General features: G+C 33.4%; 2 protein-coding genes across 2 annotated transcripts; both read right to left on the bottom strand.

Annotated features, from left to right (window-relative positions):
* Positions 1-963: 963 nt before the first annotated feature.
* On the bottom strand, positions 964-3,915 carry LOC105802839 (protein IQ-DOMAIN 17). The gene is made up of 5 exons (XM_012634714.2): positions 3,245-3,915; positions 2,823-3,101; positions 2,457-2,705; positions 2,112-2,249; positions 964-2,016 (listed from the first exon to the last, which is right to left on the bottom strand). Exons 1-5 carry the CDS (start codon positions 3,377-3,379, stop codon positions 1,222-1,224), a joined length of 1,596 nt encoding a protein of 531 aa, XP_012490168.1. The 5' UTR covers positions 3,380-3,915; the 3' UTR covers positions 964-1,221.
* Positions 3,916-9,884: 5,969 nt separating this feature from the next.
* On the bottom strand, positions 9,885-11,565 carry LOC105802842 (NAC domain-containing protein 43). Its single transcript, XM_012634719.2, has 3 exons — positions 11,312-11,565; positions 10,960-11,228; positions 9,885-10,687 (listed from the first exon to the last, which is right to left on the bottom strand). Exons 1-3 carry the CDS (start codon positions 11,493-11,495, stop codon positions 10,007-10,009), a joined length of 1,134 nt encoding a protein of 377 aa, XP_012490173.1. The 5' UTR covers positions 11,496-11,565; the 3' UTR covers positions 9,885-10,006.
* Between the last annotated feature and the right edge of the window lie 14,464 nt (positions 11,566-26,029).

The following is a 26,029-nucleotide window of genomic DNA, read 5'->3' as shown; positions in this document are numbered from 1 at the left end:
GATAAGCCAATCACTTTTGGCCATGTAACTAGGGTAGGGTAAGGTTAGGCTGCGGTTCTGATTTTACTGCTTCTGTGGGATTTAGGAATCAATTTTAGAAACGTCGTTGACAATTTGACATGTGGGTATTTTGCTGATTTTGTCAAACTAAATTTCCGAAACACACTTAACTGAGCTGGGCCATTTTATTATACTATTAATAAACAATTAACCTTTTGCAATAAGCAACCGGTCTTGACCATGGGAATGAGAGAAACGTGTAACCACTTCCGTTTTTCGTTGGGCTTCTTCGGTTGCTACTCACAAAAGCGGAACGAGCTCTTGCTCGGCGAAACTGCCCTTGGGTAAAGAGTTTGTGATGGTGCAGCTCGATTTGTTTGACCAATAGCAAAAATGCATTTCAATCGGGAAGCTCCATAAGCTTCCTTGCTTCTTCTTTTAATTGGTATGGTTGGAACGATTCACACATACATATTGTGTAACGTAGAAATGCAACAAATTCAATGAGTGCTTCATTCACCGTCACTGATTCATCATTTCTACATCTCAACGTGCAATGCCAATGAAGGTGGTCAACAACCCCCCAAACCCCTTTTACTTTAACTCGATTCCATTGATCTTTATGAATCTGTGAAAGATAAAAAATGTCTGCTGCCAAATATGCAATGGCACCACTCATGGCACATGCTCTTTTTCAACTCCTCGTCTTCATCATTGTGGTGAGGCTGCTTGCTACTTTTATGGACTGTCAGGCTCCTTTTTTTGGTGGGGGGCATTCACTACAAGGAAGCTAGATGCTGCTGTTGTAGATATCTTATAATTTTGTATATATTTACTTGATTCTGGATTAAAATTAGGTTCCTGAGTTGTGATAGTCAACTGTTCAAGAATTCCAAAGTCATCAACGAAATGATTTCCTCCTACGAAGATAAGGAGAGACAGAGGGGAACAAAAACTGTAAAATTTAACAATAACTTCCAACTCATTTATCTACAATTTTTATTCAAGATGGTCATTACATTTACCTCCTTTGTAGCTTCAGTCTCTAACTAAAACTGGTGAAGAGAAAAAAAATAACGAAAAAAAAAGAAATTAAATAAAAAAACCACACACTTTGATCAGTCAAACCTCTATAAAAAGGTTAAAACTGGGGAAAGCAAACTAGGCAAAGAAGCTGCACAGTGGCGAAACTGATTCTAAAGTTAAAACTGAAGACAAGGATCACCTCAACCACCTTCTAAGATCACTAGTTGAAGATGGGGAGATTTCACCGCCAAGGCTTTCAGTATAGCAAGACGAATAGTTAGACTGTTGTTCGAATCCAAAATGTAAACCAGTTACACTCTTAAAACTTGGACTCCTCAAATTATGGCCATAACCTCCATAACCCATCCCCACACCACCCGCCTCTGGAACCGGAAACGATAGCCGTTTCCTTGCTGAACCATTTCTGTCCCTCTCTGGTGTAGATGGTCTTTGCCTTGGTGCACTTTGAGACCTGATTCTAGCCTTTGCAGACTCAGTTGCTGCCATGTAATTAGGCAATGTAGCAGCATTGTTGCCACTACTGCCAGCATGAGTACCAACCCTACCAGTGTAATGGTAATTGGACCTTAAGCTTGGTGTTTGAGATGAAACTGAGCTTTTATCTCCTCTAACACAACGAGGGCTCGATGACCGAACTTGAATAGACCGGGCTTTGGATGGAGAGGGTGTAATAGGAGAGTGGTGCATCGGTGCGTTCTGTTGAGCTCTATGTAGAGGTGAACTAGGCCTTTGGTTTTGGGGTCCGTGCTGGTGATATTGGTTTGAATTTGTTCTTCTATAAGTAGGTGCTAAATATGAGTAAGGCTGGGATGTATCTATTTCGACAGTTTTAACAGAATCTCTATGATCAGTTGAAGCTCTTCCTCTGTTGTCCCACGGCTTAGCAGGGGTCCGACGGTCAAGCCATTTCGGTCTACATTCGACCTCATCCTCATCACCCATCGATGGGCTCCTACGAGCTCTCCTCATCTATTTGCAAAAGAAGGAACCAGTTAGGTTAAGGGAATCAGTAGAACAAAACAGAGGAAGTAATTAAGATATGGGTTAAGAGCAAAAGGATAAACCTGTTGAGATAAAGCTTGAGATAAGTTCTTTTCACGCTTCAGAGCAGCTTCTTTCCTGTGTTCTAACATAGCTTTAACTTCCTCAATTGTGTGTGGCCTTTCATCCCAATCATCTGCAATGCTACTTCCTTCTCTTGACTGAAAAATACACACGTGCCATGGAAACACTATTAGTCCCAATATACCAAACACCACGCAACTTAATCCTGCTTACAACACTATTGCTTTTCAAGGCTCAAATCATGATTTCTTTGCATGACTCTTCAAACAGAACCTTGATTTGACTGAAATATCATCATTGCTTGAAAAGAACAATTCTTTCAGCAGCTAACAAAAACAACTTACCACTAGTGATCTTCTGTCTGAAATGTCTTGAAGATACCGTGATTCCAATACGCTATTGGTATCGCTAAAAGCGGATTTTCTGCTTCCATCATGCGAGAGCCTCACTCTTTGATCAAGAACCCGAGCCTGCACTCTAACCAGAGCTTGCATGCACCTGAGTGTTATCTTGGCTTGCTTTCTCACATTGTGACCTCTTACCAAAGCTTGCAATTTCACTAAACCTTTCAGTGCACGAAGAGCTCTCCTTGCCTTCACAATCACAGATTCAATTTTTCTCATCAGTACGCAGAAAAACATTGATGAAATCCTAAATCTAAAAGTACGAATGATAAACACAAATTTTCTGCAGCTACTAGATTTTTGTACCAGGTAGCCTCTAAAAGTAGTCTGAATAACAATGGCAGCAAGGTGGTGCTCTCTAGCATAATTTGAAGGTCTAGTTGGGCGAGCCACTTGTACCACTGCTGCACCCTCGGTTGCTGCCCTAGGAGTATCATACCTTTGCTCTGCGGCGGTTGCGGTTGCACCATCTGATGCTGCACCTGCACCATTACGACCTGTAGCCTTCACTGGTGTTGTTTGCTGATGAATCACCGGTTCTTGAATTGTGGGTTTCCTGAAGATCCACCTTCGCTTCTCTCTCTTCTACCAAAACCAGTAACAGATCAAGAATTATATTTACAGTAAAAGATTCAACTTCATTTACTTTTTTTTTTGTTTTGTTTTATTTTCTTCTGTTTTCATGTATAGTAATGAATGAAGAGTTCATTGATACTATAAATACAAACCTTGTCTTCATCCTCATCTTGGTGGTCAGGTTCATCCTTTCTTCTGTTACTTCTCTTATCATGACCGTCTTTAGTAGGAGATCTAAATGCCCTTTTCACAGCAGTCAACCAGGAAGTCCCTCCTTTCTTCCCCATCAAAAAAGGTATGGTTAAATTACAAAGGGGTGCATTTACAGCTAAAAAAGAAAGGCAGAAACAGGCAGGACTGTAAATATAAACATGAATGATGAGGGGAATTATGGATTGTTTGTTTGAATAGAATGACAGTGGTCAGTTCTTTTAACTGCCAGAGGAAGACAGTGAGGAACAGATAAATTTAATGATATATGTTATTTGCCCAACAGCGAGGGAAACAACCAAGCCACCAGCCAAGAGCTTTAGATTCATTCATTCAATATATCTACAGTCTATCTAATCTAAAGCTTGATCTTGTATTTGTTTGTTTTTTAATAGTGGGCATGGGAAGACATCGACGGTGGGGGGTGTCAGAATGTAGTACGTAAACAACTTTTACAAGTTAATAAATGAAATAAATATTAAAACTGGGTGTCAAAAAAATAAATATAATAATGGATTAATTGAAGGAGAACGTGAGAAACAGGGTGTAATGGACGAGGTGTGGTGGTGGAGGTGGTGCGATATCGAGATACGTTGAAAGCCGCATTAGAAAATTAGGAATTGTAAAAAAAAGATAAAAACTATAAATAAACAAAGGAGGGCACGTTGAGTTTGCACATAAATCGGAGCCAAAGGCTTCTTTTCTTTCAAGCATTCATTTTAAAATAAAAATAAAAATCATTACTTGAAAGAGAAACCTTTTGAGTTTTTCTTTTTATTGACTTAGAGAATTTTTAAAAAATAAAAATAATAGCAACTGGGCACGTCTCGTGGTTTCACGTGGTATGAGCTGAGCAAGCAGTGACTAAGTGGAATAGGAGGGTGGATGGAGTAGGGTGGAAAGGTTGGGTGGTCCAATTTTCTTTGCTTTAATCGATACCCACTTCATTATTAATAGTAATGATACCATAATATACTGCCTAAAATTAATTTAATTAATACATGGAAATTGACATTAAGAGGAATCGGCAATTTAATTACGTGGTCCAAGGTGGAGTATGTTTATGATTACGATAGTTGCCAGCTTTCGGTGTTAAACTGCTAATCTGCCACCCGTCGGATCTTAAGAGTATGCCAAAGACAAAGGCTGCGCACACTCTTTAGTCTTTATTCATTCAGAATGGTTGCTACAACACAGCTTCTTTTATTACTTTGGGTTGAATTGGTGCTTCATCGATCAAGGTAGGTAGAGGGGACCTGAAATTGATTTGGATGATGGGCTCAGCCTCAAAGGAGCAAGAGCTTCACAACTCTTGAGCTTTTGTGGCCCAATTTCAGAGCATTGTAACATCTTTAGTTTTTCATTCTGTGTGAAGGGAGTGAACCCAAATTTATCTAAATTTGTTGGGTTTTCACAGGCAACTAACTGATCCTCAAAACAGTCCAGGGTTTGGAATGTTGAATCTCAACTAAGCTCAATGGGCCAACAGCCTTCTTTCATTGCCACATCATCATTCAATATTTTTCTCTTATTCCTGCTACAAACAATAGATGAGAACAAGTATCAAATTTTAGATTCAAATTTGAATTTTTTATAAATTCTATCAGTAACGTGATCACCAATAATTTTCTTTTATTTGATACAAACTTCTTTATAGAAATATTTGATGATTTCTTTTGTCCAAAACAAGAACTGAAGTGCGTTAAGATTTCAAAATTTTTATTTACAGAAAATGAAAAGTTTTGCCTTTTGAAAAGGGGGTGGTAGTGGGGCGACCAGAAGACGGGGCTCCAAGAAAAAATAAAAGAAGATGCCCAACGAAAAAAGTATACCTTTTGATATACAATAATTAGCAGAAAATTATAAACACCAAATCATCAGTAGTTGGATATCATAAATTATAGCTGTGTTTGATTTGATGTATACTGTGCTCAACAAGGGGAGAGTATAGAAGAGAGGAGAACGGTTATTGAGAAGGTCGAGTCGGGGTGAAGAATCATAAGTTATGGAGAACAGAGGTGGAGAGAGTTTGAAGGCTGAAGTCCCATGTAATATTGTGTTAATGTGTTGGATTTGCCTTTTAGTTATTATTATGAAGCGTGTAGGAGGGAAATCTTTGACGGGACAGATCCTGTCGTTCATCTTGACTCTGATAAAATAAAATAATTAAGTCCACATGATGTTTGATTATCAAACGACTTCGTGTTTCTAATGAAGACCAGGCCATCCGTTGTCCGGATGATAGTCTTCTCGGGAGGATGATTTCACAGGTGACCTCCCAACTTATTGATAGCAAATTTACCATTAAAATGTCCTCTAGACTTGTCACGTGTCCTAACACATGTGGGTAACATATATCTTGATATATGTAACTTACCTATTCCTATTCTGTGGGTGGAAGTGACAAGCGGCAGCAAAGATACTTACCTTTCGAATATTTTCCAAATTATGTCCAAGTAATCTCACCACTCACCTAAGATGCTTACTAAACGTTTCCATTTCACTGTATGTTTATTCTGCTGTCTTCTTCTTAGCCTACAAATCCAAGTGCTTCGGTCTATTGTCCTCTAATCTTGATTTGTGCTGAATCTAATTTACTATTAAATAATCATATTATATATATATATTATCACTCACGTGATTAAAAAAGTAAGCAGTTATAGACATGATCCCTAAGTAATTAAACTCCAGAATATTGGGTATTTTTGGCAGGGACGTGGGTTATCGATTTTGTTAGTATTGGCTTGACTTAAATGTGTCTGCATCTCCATGCAAGTGATGAAACAACCAAACCTTAGTACTAATTTATTAAACTAAATAAATAATAAGTTTTATTTTAGCATCGAAGTAGGTAATGGTTTTCCCCAAACCACTTAATGAATATACTACGATTCTAAGTTGAGAGAGTTGTAGAATGGGTGGATTTAAATATCTGTGCTTTACCCAAGTATTATATACAAAAATGGGTGTAGATACTAATTCTATCAAAAGAGTTATCAACTACCGTTAGTTTAAATTGACTTGTTAAATCCATTGTATTTGGCAGTAAAGCTGTTATTAGAGTCAATGCGCAACTTAATGATCGTTTAAGAAAATTTTTCTGATGTAGTTGTACGACACAAAAGATGATGTATTTTTTCTTAGAATTTTATATCGATTGAATTATTTTGGAAGAAACGTGTTTTCTTGCTGCCTGGAAGTTAGCGAAAAAAAAGGATTATTTGGCTGATAAAGGATTTAATTTGAGAAAAAAAGGAGTGTGTCGTAAAATTCAAAGAAAGGCATAAGACTCCCATCTTTTAATCACATCAAATATCCTTGGAGATTTGATTCTCCGGCCTTGTTTTGTTTTTCCAAAGCTAACCGCTTTAATCCATCAACAAATAAAAATTATTCTATGTGCCCCAATTTCGATCTAAGATGTAACACCTTGCCTGCATGGTCCGACCCCACCGTACCTAACATGATATTAACTCTCTAATTTTTCACTCTAATTGTGAATTAGCTGTCCCAAACCATGGTTAGACCTTATGATCAGAAAAATAAGAATGTTTATGACCCATCGACGGCGACCAGGTTTCGTTGAAAGCCCTTCACCACCAACCTTTTCTTTTTGCCTTGATAGCCTACGTATGGGCTTCTATGCCGACTAGCAATTTCAAGCCCTTGTCGGCAAATCCCTTAACACCGTTGGGTTCCACTTTCATTTTGTGGCTTGTGACTTAAAATATAATGTTCTAACTATCACTCTTAATTGTATGTAAACTCATTCATAATCAAATTTAGACTTTGCTTAAATCACAAATTGTATTTATTTGTTTGATTTTTTTTCTTGAAAACCAATTCTTTGACTTGGTAACAAATCTTGCAGTTTAGAAAGGAATATGAACACAAAATTTTGTTTTCGGATATTGGCAGCAAGCACTATACAAATATGGGTTATGGACGAGATTTCCATTTGCTACACATATTAATTCATCACTTTCATTGAAATTTGTTGAATATTTATGTGAGTCTAAATCTCTCAATGAGGTTAATTTCTCTATTTATATAATACAGTTTCTGGACGTGATGTTCTAGTTAGACCCATGCATGTTAACACGTATCCTATTCTAAGGTTAACACATGTTCCTTAAATATGGGTTCGTTTGTATGATGATACGAACCCATCTCGTGCAAACTCATGTAAGCAAATAATGCAAACAAGTACTACTAAAATAAAAAGATCGGTTCATCCCACTCGGATAAATGGATGGCGAACACCATAACAAAACTCTTTAATTTTTTTTTCAGGACAATTCTCGCTATCCGCAGAAGAAAAACCATTTTGGAGGAGTCGCTGACGACAAACAACCTCTAAAATTTAATCAGTATCTCTCCTTTATCCTAAGCTTTACCCTCTTTGTTCTATTGATTTTGTACAATTAATGGAATATGTGTGTTTTTTTTTTTTTTGAAATGCCGCGTAGGGAAAAGACAGTGTAATCAAAGCAAGAAGAATCTAATAAAGAGCTAGTTGGATATTGACTTTAACAAATATATATATTGTTTAAAATGTTGATTAAACTCAATAGGGTAGGGCTGTAGGCATTGGCTTTTATTTCACTTCGTTGCTTTATGCACCAAATTGGCATTCTTGATTTCAGTGGCAGCTGTTGTGATTGTAACACAGTGCAAAAGAATAAATATTCTTAAAACAAGGTTAGAATTTCATAAAGGTGGGATTGAAGTTTGACTTAAACTAGTTTTTTTTTTCACTAACAAAATTAATTATTACAGTTCCATATCACAAAACGACAACAGGGAAAGGCGATAGAAAGCATAACACGGCTTTGGCATGATGATTAAGGTAAAGAAAAGAAAGAAGAGATTTCAATGGGAAACCCTTTAACCAACCAGCAACTTAATTGATATTTGAATCACAATTCTATACTTAACAATCAAAGTTTAACACTTAAACTTGTGCTGCTGCCTGCAACTACGGAAGCATCGAGTGCAATATATGACGGCATATATATTGGAATTGGCCGACAGTCACACGCCGATAGCTAGACACAATTTATGCTAAGCCTAGCTAGTGCATGCAAGGAAAGTGTAACATCTTTTTTGTAATGCAAAAGTTGTTTGTTTGAAAAAATGTCGAGCTTTTATTTTTAAGCATGGGTGGGGGGAAAGGGGAAGCATTTGGTGAAGCCCGAGACTTAAAACTATGATTAAGGAATACTGTCTTTTTCCTTTTTCTTTTTTTTTTTTCATCTCATGTCTTCTTCATCTTCTTCACGATATTTGAGATGGAATCAGGGATTCATGTACAAATAGTGTGAACATACATATACACATATTCGTTTAGGCTTTTTGTATCGCATCAAAGAAAAAAAAGGAGATTAAAATGAAACAGAGAAATTCTTTCTAAAAATGAAAAAAAGAAAAAGTGATTAGACTTTCTTTGGGGCATAGTACAACAATTTGGAAGACCTTGAATCAGATATGATATGAAGTGAGAGAAAATTTATTTTCAGATGTTTGAAAAACTTTAAAATTTATATTTAGGCTAATATTTTATGCAATAATATATTTTTCATAATTTTTAAAAATTATGGTATATTAATTTCGGGTTTAAAATTATATACACCAAAGTTTATTTATTTATTTTTTGCTTCTTAAATTATATGAAAAGTAGTATACAGGTGAAAATACTACGTAGGTCAACTTTTTGGTATCCCATGGGTTGGTGGCATGGCCTAGAATCCCGCTACTTGTTGCCACTCAACTACTTTGTTTTTAATGGAGATTAAGATGACACCGTTTGGTAATAGAGAGCCAATGGTGGGCAGGGAATGAGTTTGAAGTTTCAAAAAGATATATCATTAGAACATTCTCCTTTTCTTCTCTCAACAACAACTTGATGGATCATTCTCTTGACGTTATTCTCCCAACTAAATATCAATTATGTATATATATACAAAACTGTTAATTCCTACCCTTTTTGTCGGTTAATATCAGATGTAATTGATAGCTACACTTCTTCTCTCTGAAGGGTATATCCAAGCTAATTTAATAAGTACCTATATATAATCTCTTCAATCAAACTAGTATAAAATTATCAAGTTGTTTGATTATATAGTGATGTGGTAGTAGGACTAAAAATTAATTTTCATTCGCTAGCGGGCCAAAATGTATGACAGTGACTATTCTGTCTTATTTTTGTTTTGAAATAGTGAAATAAGTAATCCCATAATGGGTTGAGGAAACAAAACAATATATATATATATATATATATATCCTCACTTGCTCGTGCTACACTTGAGAGAAAAATGAAAATGCATGGACGAGTACCCTTCCTTCAAACACCTAAAACAATCCGACAGGCCATGTGGCTCGGAGATCATTAGAAAACATGGCCACTTTGATCATTGTACGTACAAGGGAGAAAATTAAAAAAAAAAAAGTGAGGACTATAATGATTATTTGCGGTTAGGAAAGAGATATATTAGCATATCAGCTAGAGTTTGCAAGGCTTCTAGAGAGCACATTTATGAAAATGGAAGACATCTTGATTCAGTAAAGATAATGGTCCCCATCTATGGAAAAAAAAATTACTTTATTTTTATTTATCATATCTATATACTCATCAACATAACTGCTGTAATAATAACCTTCTGACTTTAGGAGCTAAGGTATGATTTTATAGTAGGGTTATTCTGTTATACACTAGCATTCACCACGTGGCACAATGGGTCGGACGATGAGGATGATCTGGTGAGACTCCAGAGGTCCATTTCGCTGTTATAATCCTGAGTTCCATTGTAAGACCTGTTGTATCGAAGGGCTGGTGATTGGAGATCATGATGATGATGATCAGCACTGGGGTTACCGTAGCCCATGGAGATGGAGTGGTCATTGAAGCAGGCTAATTGCCTAGATGTCTCTGTTTGGCCGTTGAGCTGGGATGCTACAAGCCGGTCAAGTGCTGCCCAGTTTGTGAGCCTTGAGTTGGGATCACCACTCACCTGATTTGTGATTGACCCTTCATTGTCTACCATCATGGGTTGATAACAGTTCTGGCTACTGGTGGAGTTGGGACTCTCGAGGCTTGGGAGTTTCATGAATGAGTCTGGGTAGCTATTGCTGATGGCTGTCTCGATTGGCCTCATCAATCTCCAACTGTTGTTTGCTACACCCTCTTCATTGCAATTCCTTCGCATGTGTTCCAGTATCTGCTCCAACTCTCCTTCGTTGCATGCACTCAACATATGGTTCCTGCTCTCTGAACCGAGAGATGAGCTATTGGGGTTATCCAGGGTTTTGTGGTGATTTTTCTTCTTGAAGATACGACATACCACCCATCCTTCTTCTTGTGTCCCCTCCCCCATAGCATTGGACACCTTCATTATTTAAAAAGGAATGAGAAATGCACGTTAATTTAATGACCCCCCCAAAAAATAGTATCGAAGTTATATAGGGGTGTAGTATTTCTTTTAGGTTAGGACCTAACGTTATACTATATATATATTCTTTTGTCCTGTCTTGTTACAACGTAAAACTTGCAATAAAGTTGTGACAGATTTGGTTTCCAAATAGTAAAAGATGGTGCCTGATCATTGAAAAATACCAAGTAATGAAGGAGGGAGAAGGAGAATGGAGCTTAAAGGCTTACAGTCGTTTCAACGATGTTATCGTCTAGCCTGTATTCGTGCATGATCCAATCAGATTTTTGGCCATGAGGGGCTCTCCCTTTGTAGAACACCAAAGTCTTCCTCATTCCGATCCGCCGGCAGTTGCTATATATCACCTTGTCTCGGCCGGTCGCTTTCCAAAAGCCAGCAGCCGTGGCACGGTTCGTGCGAGTCCCGGTTGGATACTTTTTGTCTTTGTGGCTGAAAAAGTACCAATCGTTCTGAGGAGTGGTTCCAATTTTGCAGCTCTCTGCAACATAATTGAGATCAACCTTGATAAAGTAAATGACTACGGAACATAAAATCAAAGAACAAAATTATTATATAATATACCTTGGATATCCCAGGGCTCGAGCTTATTAAGATCAACATCCCGAATTACGTCTAAATCTATTTTCTCATATGAAACCTTCTTTCTGAGATAGTATTGCAAGAGCTCCTCTTCGGTGGGATGAAATCGGAAACCGGGAGGGACTTGGGATTGTCCATTTACAGATATGCTCATGTTTTCCGGCATTTGAAACGAAGAAAGACCGAGGAAAAGGAGATGAGATGAGAGAAGTAACTGATTCCAAAGCTTGTGTACCAAATGGAGTGTGTAGAGAAGGCTATATATATATGTGCGTTTGCAAACATAAAAAGGCCAAATCAAGATGCAAAGAAAAAATAAATAGAAAAAGGAAAAAAAAAGGGGGGGGGGGGGGTTCGGGTATTTGATGGGGACAGGTTGGGGTGGCTAAGGCTAAAGGCAAATAGAGGAAGTGTGGGGTACATAAAAGTTTTACTGTGCTTTGGAGAAGAGCCAGCTACCTAGATGGAAAGAGAAACGGCATTATTTTGGGATAAAATGGTGAAGTGGGATCCAAATTGTGGGTATCAACTATCAAAAGGAGAGGGGTGTAGGACCCAGGGTGGGGGCAACTCAGAGTGCGGGGCGGGGGGCATGCCTCCATCAAAACTGTGACCTTCGACCTTAAAATCTCCACAGAAAAGCACCTCTTTAACTACCCAACCTATCCATCATCGCCTCCCCTCCCCCCTTCTCTTTCTCTCTTCTCCCTCACCCCTTATTTTATGCAACTAACCACTCAGCCCTAAACAAGAAAGGGATGATGTAGTAGGCATTAAATTTGAAGGTGTACGTGGGGTGGAGCTGGGATAATGATGAGTACTAGCAAAACTTAATCCCCATAACATACTGGTTACCCTTTTTTTTTTCTTGAAAAACTCCAAGCAGCAAGAGTGATTATTTGCATTGTTCAGTTGCAGTTACTTCCCCTTCATGATTATTGTCTTCACTTCACCTTTTGTTTCCATCTATTTTTGGATTTCTTTTTTATTTTACTTTTTGTTTTCACTTCAAGTTAGCTAGCATGTATAAATGTGAAAGGCTGATGCCTGTCTCTAGTTATTTTCATTCTACTGAATAGTAATGCATGCCAATATCTCTTTCTTTGAGAATTCTTTTTTCAGGCTTTCCCTTCTATGCTGTCAACTGTACTTTTGAATGATGAATTCAATATATCTGATGAATTATTGGCAACACTTTTTGGGTGCAAAGTGAATCATCTTTTTTAACCGCACTGAACAAACCATATTATTTCCTATTGCTGCTTAATATTCCTTATTGTTTACCATCAATTAAATTTACATTATTAAATTTCTTTTCAAACAAAATTAGCGGCACATAATTGGTGTAGTTGTTAAAATGCACAATTACGCTCACAATTACACACAAATCAAAATGAAAGTAAATCTTGACTCATCGATTAGCTAACGTTTAACTAATACTAATCGGTATTACGTGGTCAGACCACAATACGTAAAGATAACTTATATTAGTAAATGAATCTAAACATGTCCTTAATCTAATTGGAAATGAGCAAATCGATTGAAAGACTAATATGTCATTTATCAAGTCCAATTGAACAGATGCTTTGTGTTGAGCACCAGAGCGAATAACTCCCAGAAGATAGACATAAATGTGATTGACTGGACTGACAATATATCAGACAAGACCCAAATAAAATAGATTTTAAATCCGTTTATGAATTTATTCACTTGTGACATTCACATTGTGACCTATCGTAATCCTGAGTGAATGATGAACTACATATGCGTGACTTATATACTTTGATGAAAGTAAAAGTCTGAGTTTAAATAGATAAGAAACAAAAAAATGATGTGTTGAGTATACGACTTCTACAGTATGTAGCATCATTCACAATAGTGGAATTTATAACTCAAGAAATGGGTAAATGATATCCTTTAATTCGTATTACATGATAGATAAAAAGTAAATGTGGCTACAGATCATTTGTCTTTGTGATAAATGATTTAATTAATATTTGATAGTAATTGACTTTTTATGAAGGAATGTGTAATTGTTATCATGAGAAAAATAGGATTATATTGAAAGAACAAATTTATCTCAAAGAGATTAAGGATATCCTATGAGGGTAACACACTTATGACAAGGTAATTGGACAAGCACTAATTGAGTAGCTTTCTTAATGGTATGTAATTAGGGTGAGCTCATTCATGATATTACAGTGAAATGGCTTTGTGACTAAATGAGCTTATAATTAATAGGAGAAAAACTAAAACTTAATTTTAAATCATTTGAACCCTAATTATATATATTCAATCGATCCATTTGTTAGTTCATTGAAATCATAAATGAATTGCATAAAGAATCAAATGAACATAAATGAATGAAAATGATAAAGTTAGAGAAATGGGTCACCTTCGAAATAAATGTATTATCTCACTAAATATTAATTTAAGTTTTTCAAATTATAATTCAATTAATTAATTGAAGTTCGAAAATGGAATTAAATGAATTAGTTATTGTGAATCCATTAAATATGAAAATTAAATATATTTTTTCATCAATTCTTTTACTGTAAAGTTGTCATGATATTAACAGTTGATAGGTGCTAAAAGTAACATGTTCTAATCTCATTCTTAATGTGAAAAATGAGCAAAAATCGAAAAATTGGAGCGAGTTACAAGAGTTACATGGGTTGGACCATTCCACACGGTCGTGTGAGCCATATGGGCTGCTACACAGCCATGTGGCAGGCTGTGTTGATTTCACGAATTGCACTCCGAACAGTAGAAAAACGTAATTTTTAGGGTTTTCGGGCATTTTAAGACCTATATATGATAACAATAAGAAGACAAGAGTGAGTAGTCATAGAATAGTCAAGAAAACAACTTGAAAAACACCATTGAAGTCGATTCTGAAGCAAATTTCATCAAGATTGAAGACTCCCAGTTGATTTCTCAAGAGATTATCATGAGTTTTTTTTATTTCTTTCAGTTATACTATTTTTGGGATGTTTTTATTTGTAAGCATGAACTAATTTTTTAAATACCTAGGGTAGATAAATCCTATGATGAATTCTATCTTTTGATTTTTACTTTACGCAATAAAGACTTAGATCTTGTTTTTAATTATGTGGGATTAACTCTTGGTTTAATATTTCTAGACTATTGATCCATATTTGATGTGCTTAAATTAGAGGAGAAATAGACCTAGTGTAAGAGTAGATCTAACATAATTCTAAAAATAGGACGATATAAATCTACCGTGTTAGAATCAAATCTAATAGTGGAATCCATAGATCGAGTTGATGCGATAATAGGGGTTTTAATTAGAAAGAAATTTCAATTAATCAACCTAGGGTCAGTTGCTCTTATTCTTGAAGAGATATATTAGCATAATTTAGGGATTTTTACGGATCAAAATACTAAGTGAATAAATTGTGTAATTTAGATTGATAATTGATTGTAGTAGAAAGAACATATGTTTTCTCCCTACTTATTTTTTAAATTGTTCACACTTAGTTACTCTTAGCATACATTTTAGCATGTTCAGTTTAGTAAATTGCATTTTACAACTCAGTGAATCCTAGCCTATTTTATCTTTAATTTTGCTATCTTTCTGCACTAATGTCGTTGCATGAGTTAATTCCAGATTGAGTCTGAAATTTTCGCTGCAGTTGACAGATTTTCGCAATGTCGCTGCATGAGTTAATTCCAGATTGCATCCAAAATTGTCGCCGCAGTTGACAGTCGTCTGATAAGAGCCAACCATGAGTGAGCTGTCCAGTCCGATGTAACTACCCTGTACGAACAAGGACAGAAGAATCCTAAGGGAAGGACACCTGTACTATTGAGGAAAACATAAAAAGATAACGTGAGAAGAATGAAAGTGAATTTTGCTGGACCACCATTCTCTTACCCTATTTTGAAGCTTGCGATCATGGCAGCTTGAGCCTCCATTGGGTGAGCCAACGTGAAGACTAATGTAGATCCACTCCTAATGAGGAGATCTAAGTGCAGAACAAGGGGAAATGAATAGATTCAATCGAGTAGCCTAGGAATAGTATTCTCCATACGATTCTTTCTCGTTTCTTGAAACGCTGGTGATTACTCTATGTTTTCTACTGTATGGAAGTACAATGAATGCTTTGTTAAATGTTATCTTATTAAATCTTATTTTTGTTGTTTAATCTTGGGGGTTTGAATGTTCTAAACACGGAAGTATTATTGCAGCCACTAACACTAGAAGGTGCAGTGACAGTTTGAGTTAATAAGCATTTCAGCGGAAGTTGAGTAAGGACTAAAGGAACTTAGTCCACTTGTTCTTAATAGTGTCATATTGCCATCATCGGAAAGCGATGTTAATGTGCTTGGTTAAGTCTCAGATTAAACAAAAGAGTGACATTTTGTAAGATATACATTAATTTTATTGCGTCGACAATCACCTATCTTTTATACCGTGCGAGTACTTAGTATACTGCTGAAGATTCATGTTGGGGATCCCAGTTTATCCATAGCATACTTTATCTTATTGTTTTCGAGTTATTGTTTTGACAACTATACTCACAATTTACCTCGTTTCTATCTAGTTATTGCACCGACATTAATAGACAAAAGACAACAATCCTTGTGGGATCGATATCCGACAGACTCATATCTGTCTATTATACTTGCATCGACAGTGTACGCTTGCACATTATTGCTGTGACGTTTACAGCCGATCAATAATGACAGATAAAATCTAGGTGAATTATTTCCTAGGTATTGTTTTACTTCTTGGTTGTTAATCAGTTATTTTCCTGATTTGTTCTTTGTCGCATTCGTAGTTAATTAATTTAGTTAATTTTAGTTTTAATCAATCATTCGAATTTATCTGTTAAATAATAAAAAGATAGTAATTACTAGTACTTTTAGTCTTCGTAGGAACGATATCTTTTCTCACTGTAACTATACTATTAATTAATAGGAGCACTTGCCTTAATCAGATTTTTAGTTGGTTTCGTGGACATCAACGATATTAGAATTAGGTTGAGAAAATTATTTAATTAAAAAATAATTTACCTAATTAAATTAATTTATAAATAATATTTATTTTAGGAAATAGAAAAACATGTATTAGGTTGGATTAAAATATAATTTATGAGTTGAAAATCCATAAATCACATATAATTAGACCCAATGCAAAAGAGACCCAAAAGGGTGGTATCCCTAATGTATTTAACTTGGGAGTGTCGCCCCATTTTCTAGTTAAACTAGAAGACTAATTTTTCTATTAAATAAGTATTATTTATATTATACTAATTCAACCAGGATTATCTTATCTCTCTCGATAAATTAATGGCACTAGTAGAGCTATTTACAAGAGTTCATACAAGTTTTCAATATAGTTGTTCTATTAGAAAATAGTGAGTACTTATTTTTAAGGATAAATCCTATTTTTTGGAAATAACAATTCTGTCAATTTCTACTAAGAGAATTACTTTCCCACTAAAAGTAATAAACTGTTATTGGTTCTATTTTTGGTTTATGATTGTTCGAGTCCACATTCGAAGCAATTCGTGGTACAAGAATAGCGAGAAAGGTCGTTCGGTTGAAAACTGAGAACATTTAGGATCCAACTCGCTCAAAGCGCAGGTACTTTTCGGGAAAAGTTTATTGGTATAAATATCACAAACTAGCTTGATTTTCAAAATTTTCCATTGTGACAAAAACCTATTTTTTAAACAGGATTTTTCCAACATTCCTTTCCCCCTATAATACTCCCCTAGACGATAGGTAAAGGCAAGTCACAATACTTGACCTTATTCTGCCCAAGCCCTACCATACTACCTTATTGTTTCTCTGCAAGCAATGGTTCTTTTCACATCTCTTGGTAGAGGTGAGTGTTCGATCGAATCGAGTTGAATTAAGTGAAAATTTTTCGAGTTGATTGAGTTAACGAGTCCTATTTTATCACTCAATTTGAAATTTTTTCGATTCGAGTGAAATTGTTCAAGTTAAATTAAAATTTCAAATTAACATATTGTTACAGTATATTAGAACACATAAATTTAAAACCATATATATTTGAAAACTTTTTCAACACAAAATAATAATAATAATAAATAATTTAGCATAATAAACTTGAATAATTAATTAACTTATTTAAGTCCCAAAATTATTATTCTATAAAATTTTTAATTTTTAACTTTTATATATTTTTAGATTTTTTTGAAATTTTATAATTTTTCAAAAATATATATTTTGGAATTTTTAAAAATATTTTGAAATTGAAAATTTATTTTGAAGTTTTGAACATTACTTTGAACATTTTTGTAATTTTTGTTGAGAGACCAATTTGTTAATTTTCAAACTTGACAGGGACCAAAAGGGTATTTTTACCAAGTTATTATTTAAATTATTCAAATTCAACTCGATTTGAACTCAAAACTTGAAATTCAAATTCTTTTATTTTTTCAAATTGAATCGAGTTTTATTCACTCTAACCGCCGTATCAACCATCTCTACTTTTGTGCTATAACAATATTTAATTTATTTATTTTTAACATTTGCTAGGAAAAGAAAAACTAAATGTATGCAAAAGAACTATCACAATTATTTTAAAGTAGGATAGTTTCTAATGTGACATGCATGGCCTGTGATCTTGTGTGTATAAGTTTTAATTATTATAATTAGTGTAAAATAATATTTTTATTTGAATTATTAAATATAATTAAAATATTTTTAACATATTCAATATATAATATTATTATTTCATAAATTAATGCAAAGTAATAATAGTCAAAATAATAGCTAATTAACATATATAAAGTATTTTAATAATTCAAATATAGTGCTAATAGTAAAATTCTAATCGTTATTTAACTATTAGCTCGTCGTCAATTAAAACAATCTTGTCATTGTTGTTCCAGTATAATTCAATACTTTCATATATTTCTAATTAACAATCTCCTGATAAATAAAATGTATGCTTGGAGTTGTATAATTTGTTTGGTATTATAAGCAGAAACCTAGCTGATGTGATGCTGAATATTGGGTTCAAAGAATCTGCTGCAATTCTTCAGTCAAATTTCACTTCTCAAGCCAATTGGATGATATGAAAACTGAGATGTTGATTTCTAATTTTAAAATTTAAGATAATAAAAACATTTCCACCTGAATTTATTTTTTCTTCTCATCTAACCTTATCCGTAATTGTGTTTTTAGTTGAGCAAGTTTCAAAAGTCATCATTCTAATCATTTTTTATGCTCTCAATTCCTTAACTCTAATCATTACTTTTGCTTCATCAACTGCTTTATAATTTTGTTACTCACCGCCATTTTTAACCTTAATTTATCTTTTATCTTTTGAATTCTTTTGTTAAGAAATGCATTCTATCTTTTTTCCAACCCTTTTCTGATTTTTTTTCCTTTTACAAATAACTAAATGAGTCTGGGAAATTGCATTGGTGACCAACAGTTTTGTGATTAGTTTAGTCAATCTTTTCTTCATTGTGTTGGTACAACTCTTTTTTCTACTACTGCTAGTGCGGTAAATCTACTACCAATAAGCCGTCATCATGGAATGTATGGGGGAAATGTACATGATGAGACTCGTTTTGTCATTCTTTTTAAGATGGTATAGGGTTGTTATGTTTAGATAAGGTCTAGTGGCCTAAAGGGCGTGTTCACACTATGAGTGCTCATAGTAGAAAAGTGGGTGCCTTGAGGAGCCAGTAGCCTATTCACAAAGGCGGATAGATAAGACCCTTCTAAAGAGTGTGAGTAATCCATTTGCATGGATGAATGACTTAACCTCAAGAGTGGATGACCAAAACCCTTCTTTCGCGGGGGAGGGGGGTTGACCACCTATAAACGTGTTATCGTTTATAGTTAAATATAATACAAAAATTTTAAGAATTAAAAGCGGCATTTTCTACAAATGCACGGGTCAGATTGTAATATAGTTGTACAACGAAATACTAGGAAGTGAATAAATAATGAAAATACTTTTACAATAATAAGTCTAAATAGTACTGATTAATTCTTATATTACGATAAACCAAAATAGATAAAGAGAGTAAAAATAAATAAATAACAAAAAGGAATAAACGAAATAAAGAAAAATAAACTAATCAGGAAGATTAACTCACTTCAGGGTTTGTAACTAACTTCGGATTAGGATTTTAAGGTGCATTAGCTATCGGTTAACCAATTAATTAATTGATTGGTTGATACTTGCTTATCTCCCAACCTCACTTTCTCAATCAGGATAAATTACGATTTACTCGGTTCGACTTATCTCTTGACCTCGTCTAACCTATCATAACTTCCTAGAGTTGTTAAGCCTAGTGGTTTAAGCACATGTATTCATGCCAACTAATCCCTATCGGGAAACCTTAAATCCTCCATTAATTACATCTCTATCCACTCGTTAATCTCCCCTAAGGGATTTAGTCACTTATGTTATTCATGATCTCAACTTCGATTGAATACATCATGTAAACACGATTGATTCGTAAGAGAAAATATATTTGAATAATCGTGGATTGAATATCGGATGGGGAACGAAGTAGCAAATTACTTGATTGGAATAAAGAAATAAAATGAATGCAAACGAACATAAACTGAAATACTTGAATTTAAATAAATAAACTTTTGAATTAAGACTAATTTCAAGATGAAAACAAGAAAGTATTGAAAAGCCGAAAAGAAAATAAACTAAATCTACTTCTAAACTACTAGGGTTTTTGAAGGCGTCTAGGACGACTTAGTTACATCAAACCCCTAATGTCTTATTTATAGAGGTGTTGGCAGCCCAAATTAGGTCTTCGGTACATCCTAGATCTTCGTATAATTTTGATTGTGCTGATGAAAATAACCTTGATGAACTTGGGCAACACGCTGATGTGTGTCATGCCACACCTCTTGCGTGGCACGACACGACACAAAAAATCTGCCTTGTGTCATTCGTTTGGTGCCTTGACGTCCCAGGAAGCTTATGTATCATTCAACCCTTGCTTCCACGTCAATTGAGTCTTTATATCTTCATCCTACATACTCAATTAAACCAATTAGCATCACATATGGCCCATGTCGGCCTATTGGGTCACAACACCTACAAAATGTGTTAAAAATATTTATTTTAATTAATTTTTAATCCTAAGGCCTAATTACTAAAAACGAAATATAAAATCCTAAATTGTCTAGAAAATAAGCTCCTTAAGTGTGGAATTGACCCGAATTGACTACTACATTTGACAATAGGTCAAGGGTTCAATGGGAGATAGGCTATTTGGGACGTTTGATGTCCACTCAAGTAAGGGAGAGTGGATAGCTTTCTGTGGGCGTTTCTCAAGTGGCTTGTTATGTTGACACGTGTCCAAAGTTGCAGAGGGTGTAACAATATCATTTTTTTTTGTATAATTATAGGTGTCCTCATCCGTTTTACGATCTGAGTATAGTCTTATTTGGACTGAAATTAATATTAGGTAAAATCCTCCCAACAATGATAATATCTATTATATATTTACTTGTAATTCATGCAAATTATGAGTATTTAAATAAATAATTTTGTAATTTTATTACAAAATTAATTAGATGGATTATATTAAAGACAATTTTTCTTTTTTAATTATTTACATGCTAATTTGACATATTTTTACATGTTTGTCGTAGTTTTGTACAATAGGAGGAAAACTGACCTCGAAGCCCGCTTGCTCTGTAACACCCCAAACCCGGTCTAAATGTTATGACCGAATCTGGCGATGTCACATTGTAACATCCCTTACCCATATTCGACGCCGGAATAGGGTACGAGGCATTACTAGAAGACATACATTTGCATACGTATTAAACAAGTTACAAAATTTCATCCGAATTAAAAATTTTAAATTATTAACGTACTTTTATAATTCTTTACAACATATCCTCAAAATATTATATTCATAACAAATAGGGCCTACGAGACCCGATATTTACTCATGTAATTCAAAGCTTCATTTCCATTTCATTCAATTCACAATTTCTCATGTTCACAATTCAAATCAATTTCTCAATCCAATATATATATTTCAATCATCTAAGAATATAATTCAAGTTACACGAACTTACCAGGCTAAATTGCAGAAATACCAAAATTTAGGGATATTTTGGTAATTTTCTATTTTCCTTCGAATTTCCACTCAATCTTGATATAAATTAATATTTCATTCAATTTATTAATTTAAATAATAAAACAATTCATTTCATGCAATTTGGTCAATTTTGAAATTTTTACAAATTTACCCTTAAAATATTACTTTTATTCAATTTAGTCCCTGAACCTAAAACATGCAAATTAGCCATTTTTTAATGAAAACTCATGCTAGTTGAATAATCTATGCTTTCCTCCTTCTCCTCTCCATTCCACATCCTTAATGTATATAACATGCTTACATGTAACATTATCTATAATTTCACTATTTATTTATTCGTTCATTCAAAGCTGTCCACTTGAGTCATTGTCACAAAATTATTTATATCTTGAGCTATATAACTCCGAATTGAGATCTGTTAATTTTATATGAAACTATACTCACATATCTTCTTACTATAAAATTTTTAGAATTTTTGGTTCAGCCAATAAGTACAGTTTATTCTTTAAATTCATCCCTGTTCTGCTGTCTGACAGTTTTGACCCTTCTTCACTAAAAATTAATTATCTCCTCGTACAGGATTTGGATAATGTTTCTGTTTGTTTCTATTGAAAATAGACTAATTCAGTATTTTAAAAATATAAATTTAAGCTCATAATTATTTTTCTCTAATTTTTTATTATTTTCCAAAGTCAGAATACGGGAACCCTAATTCATTCTAACCTTGTCTCACATAATTTATTATATCTCATGATTTACAATTATATTACTTACACGTTTCTTTTATGAGAAACTAGACTTAATAATATTTAATTCCATATTTTTTCATCCTATAATTAGATTTCCATAATTTATGGTGATTTTTCAAGTTAACCTACTGTTGCTGTCCAAAACTGTTTTAGTGCAAAATGTTGATTACTAAGTTTATAACTTCCTTATTCATTTTCTCTATAATATTTTCCATCACTTTCTCTTATTTCCTTCACTAATATATCAAGAACATAAGACTTCATTTAAGAAAACTCTACTATAACATCATTTCCATGCTTTTTCAATAATAACAAACTTAAAAATATATTGAAATCTTGATGTTCTTACCTTGTCCTATTGATTTCAATCTTTAACTTGATATTCTCCCTCCTCCAGCTTCTATTTCTTGAGTCTAACTTGATATTCTAGCTCCCCATTGTCTCCTTGTTATCTTTCTCTCTTGATGGATATGAAAATTCTTTTGATTTCTAAGTGAAAATGGTGATTTTTTGGTGAAAGGACCAAATTGTAAAGAAAAGAAAGTTTCTTTCTTTCTTTTCTCTTCATACGTTGGATGCATGGGAAGAAGATGAAGATTCTTCATATTTCCTTCCATATATATACTAAATAAAATAATAATAAAATATCATTTAAAAATTAAATTAAAATATTAATAAACTAATATTTATTTAATTAATTAATCTAAAATATCACCAACATCATCATTGCCTTTTAGATTTCTCTCTCTTCTAATTGACCATTTTTCCCTTTATAACCTTTAAAAATTCCATCCTTGAGTCATCACTTAATTTGGTAAAATTGTGATTTAGTCCCTCAAAAATTTTCACCTTTTCAATTTGGTCCTAATTCATCCATTTTCTTTAGTTTCTAGATTATTCCACCCTTAAAATATTTACACTATTGGTCCTTCAGCTTTTTTGTATTTACACTTTAACCCTCAAATTTTGAGTATTTACTCTTGGGCAACAAAACTTTTCTCACTTTTGCGATTTAATCCTTTCTTGAATTAATATGTCATAATATAATTCTCAATGTTGCCATAACTCAAAATTTCCCTTTTTTTCACTTTATTTCCTTATTTTACTATCAATGATACTTACTTTCTTACTGTAGTAATTTTCGGGGTATTACAGTAGTAATTTTCGGGATATTACATGCTCAATGCTCGATGCTATAGCAGTCTTCTGTAGCAAAAGTCATGCAAAGGAAGGCTGATAATTAATTAGCTATGGACATCCAAAATTAATTAGAATTATAGATAATGGATAGATTCGAACCAGCTCGGAAATTGGATCGGTGAAGTGGTCAAGCTTGCTGCTCAATTTTGAAGCTAAACCGTCCAATTAAGGAAGAGCCCAAATTCGGTTAACCAGTAGCCCAACCATCCATGGAGTAAATAAATTAAAGGTCCCTAGACTTGTAAAAATTGCAAAATAACCCCAACAAGTTTGCCAAGTGACAGTTCAACTCCTTCCTTGAAACATGCCTTGTTTTTGCTATTTTTAACAAAGCTATTCTACTCACTCCTCTTCTCACGGTGGTCGGTCATGGGAAGGGGGATTGAATGCTATTTTTAGCAAATACAAGCTGTCCCCTACTAGTATAAATACCACCCCTCACTCCATCATTTCATTATCCCTCGTTCATCCATCTTTCTATCTTTTTTTACTTTACTTTTCTTTCTCATTTTTTCATTTTTCAAGTGAGTTGTGTAAGGATTTGAGAGCAGTCCATTTGGCCATTGGAGGAGCATTTTGGCTTGATTGCTATAGCAAGGAGTGAAGCAAAAAAGAGGAGCAAGGCTCGAAGAACCATTGAAAACGGCTTTGCAATTCTTTCCCTTTAGTTTTTAATTTCTTGTTGTTCAATTTAAGAAATCATGTTTGCAACTGAATTTATTGATTTTAATATAATTATGGTTGCTTAACTCCTTCGTGTTATAATAATTTAATTTCCGTATCTTAGATTATTTATGTTGTTAGTGTTGTTATGTGTCTTGACTGTATATGCATTCAAATAAAATTATGACTATGTTATTCATGGATTATAAATGTAAGGAATGCAATTGAATTAATTATTTAATTCTAACTAGACTGTAATTAATTGACACACTATCTGAATGGTGCATGTTTAATTTATATTTGAGAAAATTAGGTTAAAGTTTGTAATAATTGAAGAGAACCTTATTACCTTGCATAATCTTAGGATTCATGTGATTAAACTATTTCAATATAGAAATATTACTGCTACCTCACATTAATTTATTTTTTTGCTTATTAATTTTACTAAGTTGTTGATATAGACATATGCTATACTTAATAATTTAATAAGTTGAATTTTTAGACGATGCTTGAAAAGGTAACGTTGAAGCCGTAACAGACATAGACATATGCAGACAATAGATTAAACTTTGGACCTCGAGAGAAGCCAAAATACTCGTAATTAAAATAGGATTGATAAATAGGAGTTGCCATGGAATTTTCCGTAACATCATTAGCAGCATTTAAATATTTCTAAGTTAAAAAAGATAATTATTCTAACACATGCATGATACTGTGATTTCTCTAAAAGGCTTGCATACTCATTCCTTCATTTATTTAATTTAATTTTAAGCATATTTAGGTTAGTTTAATGTAATCAAACCCATCACTTAAATTTATTTTCATCACCAACTAATTGCTAGTGATTAATTTTGCAATACTTGATTCACATAGATAGTCTCTGCGGAGATAATACTCGATATACTTATCACTTTATTACAAGTCAATAATTGTGTAAACTTATAGAATATTCTCGAGACAATAGTATAGTGTGGTTGTGAATTTTGTTGAATTATGAAGAATCTAAAATCTTAGAATGGCATCAACATTGTCGGGTATGAAGAACTCATAAATGCACTAATTAAATAAAGAAGTCAAGCTTCGATCAGACTAAAATTTGTCATATGTTCCAATGATTGTTGAATGAGAAAATGAGAATTAGCTGCTCATGTTGCTGGGGCTCGATATGTCTCTAATTAATTAGCTTGACAGCTTATCTGTCACATTTATTTTTGGGTTGTTTCCATGCTCTTCGGTTTAATACCGAAATTACATAGCACAAAATATCACCGAGGCTTTTCATCTTTTTCAACTCAATGTTTATTGAAGGATTTTTAAATCGAAGTTATTTTTGACAAATAATAATAAATGTTATAAAATTAAAAAAAAAACAAATACAATAAAATGAGTATTTTTTTCTCAGCCAATAATGTATTTTACTGAATAAGATCAAAATAACCAACAAATATTTTTATGGAAAAATTTTATATATATATATATAAATTAACTAAAATATTTTACTTTAATAAAGACTTCAATATATAATAAAAATCAATAAAGATAATCGATAGTTTACTTGATAAAATATATATGATAAATAAAAAAATCAATGGAGGATAAATAATTTAAATTTTATCAACAATAATTTATTTTATCAATGAACATTAAAAAAATAGAAAAAGATATGTCATATTCAATATAATAAAAATCAATTAAAGAATTCTACTTCAATAAATAATTTAATGGTAATGGCAATAAAATAAATTTTATTTTAATAAATGGGATTGAATAAATAAATTTAAAATGAGCAGTCAATAACTATTTAGAATTTTAGAATTGATTTATATATATAATAGGTATAAATATAGATTGGCGTATATACCTTACATTTTAAAAATAAAAGAATCATTATTAAAATATTCTACTTATTTTCTTCTAAATATAGTTGAAGAATAATCTCTCGTTTTCTCTAAAACTTAGTGTTTGGAATATACGAAATTCATGATTTCTCTATA

This window comes from Gossypium raimondii, chromosome 11 (genome assembly GCF_025698545.1).
Source record: "Gossypium raimondii isolate GPD5lz chromosome 11, ASM2569854v1, whole genome shotgun sequence".
Taxonomy (NCBI): Eukaryota; Viridiplantae; Streptophyta; class Magnoliopsida; order Malvales; family Malvaceae; genus Gossypium; species Gossypium raimondii.
The sequence above is the reverse complement of the archived record's forward strand: the minus strand, read 5'-3'. Positions and strand labels throughout refer to the sequence as shown.